The sequence below is a fragment of the Sorex fumeus genome, unplaced genomic scaffold, assembly GCF_029834395.1.
Source record: "Sorex fumeus unplaced genomic scaffold, SorFum_2.1 ptg000098l, whole genome shotgun sequence".
In the NCBI taxonomy this organism is placed as follows: domain Eukaryota; kingdom Metazoa; phylum Chordata; class Mammalia; order Eulipotyphla; family Soricidae; genus Sorex; species Sorex fumeus.
In genome coordinates, this window is record NW_026606155.1 from 1,106,325 (window position 1) to 1,112,330 (window position 6,006).

General features: G+C 55.3%; 1 protein-coding gene across 1 annotated transcript; it reads left to right on the plus strand.

Annotated features, from left to right (window-relative positions):
• The first annotated feature begins 573 nt into the window (after positions 1 to 573).
• On the plus strand, positions 574 to 4,528 carry LOC130041189 (serpin A3-8-like). The gene is made up of 4 exons (XM_056133240.1): positions 574 to 1,204; positions 2,351 to 2,627; positions 3,325 to 3,472; positions 4,334 to 4,528. Exons 1-4 carry the CDS (start codon positions 574 to 576, stop codon positions 4,526 to 4,528), a joined length of 1,251 nt encoding a protein of 416 aa, XP_055989215.1.
• Positions 4,529 to 6,006: the final 1,478 nt, after the last annotated feature.

The following is a 6,006-nucleotide window of genomic DNA, read 5'->3' on the forward strand; positions in this document are numbered from 1 at the left end:
GCCGGAAGTTCCTTGTCTCTGCTCTGCTCGGGGACAGTAAGTGCAGGGACTGGACAGGTTTGGGCAGTGGGCATGCGGGAGGGACAGAGAAGGCCAAACAGAGGATGAAGGTCCTGGGCTTGAGGTCCTGGGAGGGTCCAGGGATGGGCCAGTGTTCTGGGATTTGCAGAGACATGAAGCTTTAGGTGTGGACCGGCCAAGCAGGAAAACTCTTCAGCGGGAGGAGAGGCCCCTGCACAAGCTGCTGAGGTGAGCCCCTCTCCGTGCCTGGGCCAGACCCTCAGTGCGGGCCCTGCTGGTCGTTGTGATGATACCCTCTGTCTGCTGCGCCCTTGGGGAGCAGCTCTTTGGCGCCAGTGGGGCAACCAACACTGCTGATGTGGGGCTCGGCATCAGGCACCCTCAACAGGACACTCCAGATCTATATACGGGTCAGCCCAGGGAGTTTGAATATGGGAGCAGACAGATTCTGGGAACTTTAGAGCTCGGGAACCCCAACTCAGCTGTGCCCTGTGCCTCTGACCATCAGGAAACCCTGAGAGATGCTTTGCCTTCCAGGCTGAGGGAAGAGGCATGTCTGTCCGGCTGGCTCTGCTCCTGGGGGCTGTGCTCTCTCTCCATGCCTTCTTCAGCATTTCAGACTCCACAGAGCTAAGAGTGAAGAGCCTGAGGAAGAAAAGAAGCCGCCCTCTGGACACCTTCAGTCTGGTCCGCAGCAACGCGGACTTTGCTGTCAGACTCTTCAAGCTCTTGGGTAATCAGTATCCCGGAACCAATATCATCTTCTCCCCATTCAGCGTGACCATGGCCTTGGACTTCCTGGCACGGGGGGCCCACGGCCCCACCCGTACAGAGATCCTACAGGGCCTCAAGTTCAACGTGACCAAAACCCCTGAGGCCGATATCCACTGGGTCTTCCAGAAGTTACTGACAAATCTAAGCAATCCCGGGATGCCGTTGCAGTTGGACGTGAACATGGCCATATTGCTGGACCAGAAGGTGAACCTGAAAGAGAACTTCAAGAAGGAGGCCCAGTTGTTGCACTCCGCTGACATTGTCTCCACCAACTTCCATGATCCCGCTGCCGCTGGGAAGCGCATCAGTGACTATGTGAAGGAGAAAACCCATGGGAAAATCAAACCGGTGGTCAAGGACCTGAAAACAGATACCAAGATGGTCTTGGTGGACTCCTTCCTCTTCAAAGGTGAGGTCATGCGTGTGGGAGGGAAATGGGTGTGAACGGTGAGTCTTCAGGCTGCTTCTGCCCTGCGCAGCCTGCTGTGGCCCCAGGAGCCTGTGCCGAGGTTCGGCCCCCACTTGGAGACCAGGGACTGAGCAAGAGGCCAGCGTGGACCCGGAAGGGTCCCCACCTTGGGGTGGGGACTGGAGGTGGGTCTCGGAGCACCCACAGCTGATGGAGCCCGGAGGCAGGGCAGGGTCTGAGTAAGGACAGCAGAGTGGTCATGCAGAGAAAAGGACAGAAGAGGACAGAGAACAGGGTTCCTAACCAGGGACTGGGCAACCGAGGGACAGAAACAGGTGGACGGGCTCGAACGCTGTGGCCCGCGGGTCTCAGTCAGCTCTCAGTTCTGTGTTAGGGGTAGTTATGCTGGCCTGGGGTCCAGAAATATCAGCTTTGGGTGCTGGGCCACAGACGGTCCTCATACCCGACCCTGTGCATAGGGGTATTTGGGACCAGACTCCCTTACAAAGCTGGGTGTTGCCTCACAGGGCCCAAGGGCAGAAGTCAGTTCCACCTGGTCAGTAGTCAGCTTCTCCAGGCCCAGTTCCCAGCCTGCCTGCCTGCACAGGTCCCCTGTGCCCTGTCATGTGTCCCTGAGCTCTGCCTCTGCCCACTCATGTCTCTTCTCCCTTGCCCACGTGTGATTTCCTATCTGCCAGTTCTGTTGAGCTCATCCCCTTCCTCCTCCTACACCAGTCCCTACTCAAGTCATTTAGGTGGACAGAAGACTTGGGTTTCCAGAGGGTTATTCCTGTGTCCCCATTCTATCATGACGTGACAGCCCATTGTTCAGTCTAGGGCTCACAGGGTCCCATTCTCCCTGGCTGTGACTGCTCCCAGCAACAAGGTTCCTCCCTTTCTCTGACCCCTATCTCCTTGTTTTCCAAAGTTCCATTGGTTCTCATTCAGCATATCAGTCATCTCTTGGCGACCTTGTCTACCCTTCTACATTTGTGGGGTCTCCCCATTCTTAAGATGCTTTACAAACCAACCTGGACACCCCCATTCTGGAATGGGCTGAGGGTGTCTCGGGACTCAGAGATCCTGGGCAGAGCACGAAGGACCGGCCACCTAGACCAACCTCTCCACCATTCCCTCTGCCTCTAGCCAAGTGGGAGACGCCCTTTCCCTCTGGTTTCGACTTCACTTCAACTTTCTTCTGGATCCCGGGCATCTGGGTGAATGTACCCGGTATGAGAATTGAGAACAAGTTGACACTCTACTTCTGGGATAATAAGCACTATATCAATGTTGTGAAGCTCCCATACATGGATGGCCGCGCCAGCATGTTGCTCATCCTCCCTAACGTTGGCCGCATGCCCATACTGGAGGCTGAACTGAACGCAGAAATGATCTATTTCTGGAGAAAATCGGTGAAGCCAAGGTATTGCACCCCATCTTTGCCGGGCCCATTTACACAGTCCTCATCTCCCATTCTCATCCCCAAGGACCCCCAACTCCGGAGCAGCAACAGATAACTGGGGGGATCAACTAGGCTTGGGGCTCCCTGGCACTGGGGTCTTTATCATTCTGGGGTGCCAAGGGGACCAAGGACCAGCTGCCTCTGAGAGGAGCACATACAGAATGTGGGGAGATGATTGGCCATCAAGCTAGCACTAACTTTCCTCTCTCCACAAACCCCAAAACCCCACACCTGCAGCGCAATGCCAGGCAAGGGACCCCACAGAGGTGATGAACAGAGACAACTGGATATAGACAGGCCTGCAACAGCTTTGCCCTGGCTCACGATGAATCACTCATTCATTCATTCATTCATCCACTCTTCACTCATTCATTGACTCATCCACCAACTCATTCATTCATTCAATGATTCATTTACTCTTTTTTTCACTCACATGACCATTCACTGGCTCACTCATTCACTTACTAACTCATTCTACCACTCATCTAATCACTCATTCATGCCTTTGTTTTTTGCTGCCTGCCTCATTTAATGACTCACAGGATCAGTCACTCGTGCACTCAGCAGCATGGGGGATGATAACTGAGCACCGCCGGGTCCCAGCCTCCAACCGCTACTTGAGCGGAGCCTGCACAGCTCAGTCTGCTTTTGCTCCTAGGAGGATGACCCTGTGCGTGCCCAAGCTCTCCATCTCCAGGAGCTACAACCTGGAGAAACTCCTGCCCATGCTGGGCATCACGAAGATCTTCTCCCAGAAGGCGGATTTCTCAGGCCTCACCACTGACAGGAACCTGAGACTTTCCCAGGTGAGCTGAAGCTGTGGACCTGCCATCTCTGAGGAAGACACGGTGCGGGCAGCCAGTTGCCCGGAAGGGACCCTGAGTCAGTCATAGTTGTGTCCCCCCTGGCATCTTTGTGCCCCCAGACTCCTGGGAGTGTTGTGTTGTGTGATTTGTGGTCCCAGTCTGCTGTGCAAAGTGAGTAGGGACCCACATTGTCCTGCCCAGGGGTCACCCAGGCTCTCCAACTTCTGCTGGCATACCAGAGAGTGGGGGATCGGTTATGGTCATGGCCCAGCAGGGTCCAGCAGGGAGTAGCTTGAGGGGTAAAGGAATGCCATAGGCTGTGCCGAGATGGCCCTTAGCCTGGGGGACCTCGCACCTTCCCAAAACATGAAAGTTCATTTCTACAAATGTGGTCGCGCTGATCTCGCCTGGGCGCTTGTGGCTGGGGGACAGACAGAGGTCATAAGCATAGCCCAGCTGGCAGCCAGGGCCCTGCAGGAAGCACGAGGCCAGGGCTGTCCACTCTGCTCCAGGTGCTGTGTCAGCAGCTGCCCCAACCACAGGGGCTCCGTCTAGGAACTGAAGAAAAGCGCCAAGTTGCCTCTTCCTTTTCCCAGAGTGCGTTTTGGGGATCTTGGACACTGCCCTGGGCAGAGCAGGACACCAAGGCTCCTCTCCTGCCTCCATACCTGAAATCACTCCTACCCATGGCCAGTTTGACCATCTGTGCTCTGAACTGTGCTGACTGGGCCCTGTGTTGTGGAGGGGTCATGACAGGGGACCTCCCCTCCTAGGTCTAGGATAGCTACCTCTCTACTGGCTCAGGTAGGATGGCTGCCTCCTGCTCATCCTGTCCAGTGGTGACTGCTCTGTGTCCTCCAGGTGATCCATGAAGTCGCATTCAATATGGCTGAGAATGGCACTGAAGAAGATATCTTCCGGCCACAGTCCAAATTTATTATGCTAGATGCATATTACAGTTTGAACTTCTGCAGGCCATTCATGCTGGCCATCATCTCTGAAGAAACACATAACATCCTCTTCCTGGGAAAGGTGCTAAACCCCAAGCAGGCTTGAGCTCCCGCTGAAATAATGGGGATTATCCCAAGAAGCTGGCCCTGCCCAGGACTCTGCACGCTCCGGCCTACCTGGGTCACCTTCCTGGTGTCTATGTCCAGTATGGGGGACTGCATGAGATCAATAAACATCTTCCACACAACACCCAGGATGGACCTTCACCCAGAGTTCCCTGGGAGCCCCTTTATCTACCTCCATGTGCCCCTAACCCTGGATCTCAGCCCTGTTCCTGAGCTCTGGGCCCTCGATGCTCAGAAGCTTCTTCTGGGCTCTAAGATGGTGGCCCATATGCCCAGGAAGTGGGAATCTGGGTCCTGGCTGTGTCCGACCATTCTAGGCTCTTTGTTCTCAATTAGGATCCACTTAGCCCAGGGTTCAGATGTGCACACTGAAACCACTCAGGACCCCTGAGTCAGTGCCATATGTGCAAAGGTCACTCTCAGGCTGCAGCTAAACTGGTGACCACTTCTTGGCCACTGCCTTCCACCCCACTTCCCCATCTGCAGAGAATCATTTCAACCAGGTGCCAGCTGCCTGAGTGTCCCCTCCTTCCTAGTCAAAGACCCATGGACCAGGGAAGGCGGGGGCATCTCGAGAGCAGAAGAGTTGCCTGAGTCTCATGCATGCACCTGCATGCTACCTGGGCACCAGGGATGGTGTTGGCAGCACCTGAGGTGTGATGACAGGCTGAATCCCAACACCTCCTGTGGGCAGGCAGCTGAGATCTTCATGTGCTGTGACCCATTCCACTTGGCCATCACCAAGTGATTTCGTGCTGTGATTAGCACCAGAAAATGGGAGACTGGGAGGTTCAGTGATTTCCCCTCAAGGCCACTGAATTGCGTGTCACAAATTGCCATGTGGGTGAGAACAGGGAAGCCCCGCCAGGCCACCAAGAATTTCCACCAGCACTGGGGAGTCCTATAATTTAGCTCTGGGCTGTCCTACTCACCTGCAGAGGGCCCCAGAGTGCACAGGTTAGAGGTATCTCGCAGCACCACCCAGCGCCCAGATGTTGGTGTGACCCCGATGTTACTGTGCCTCTGACCGAGTGTCTAGGAACTGGTGCTCTATGACCACGCTCCCGCTCCATTAATGTGCCAGAGCAGCTCAGGGGACTCAGGATCAAGTCCTCCTAGGACCCCAAGGGCCTCACCAAGATCAGAAGGTAGGAAGGGCGGCTGGGCAAGGAGCCCAGAGTGTCCCTCTTCTAGGTAAAACCCTGCTGAAAATCCCCGTCTATCCCCTAGCCGGGGAGCGATTGCAGATCTCTGGGATTTGTGTGGGTTTTTTTTTTTACCAGTGTTATGGGGATATCCCTGGGGTGTGGGAGGGGCATCGCCATCTTCTTCCCATTAGACCCCTGAAAACATATGGTGGTCCTCTGGCAATCAGCCCACCATTCCTGCTGCCCTTTGACCCTGCACACACACCAGCCCCTCCCGCCCTCTCAGTGCTTAGGATATTCAGGACTCCTG

Bases quoted from the DNA above. Each gene is read 5' to 3' on its own strand.
- LOC130041189 (XM_056133240.1), top strand. From the start codon at position 574: ATGTCTGTCCGGCTGGCTCTGCTCCTGGGGGCTGTGCTCTCTCTCCAT. The intron at 2,628-3,324 runs GTATTGCACCCC...TTTTGCTCCTAG, and splicing joins AGAAAATCGGTGAAGCCAAG to GAGGATGACCCTGTGCGTGC. The intron at 3,473-4,333 runs GTGAGCTGAAGC...TGTGTCCTCCAG, and splicing joins GGAACCTGAGACTTTCCCAG to GTGATCCATGAAGTCGCATT.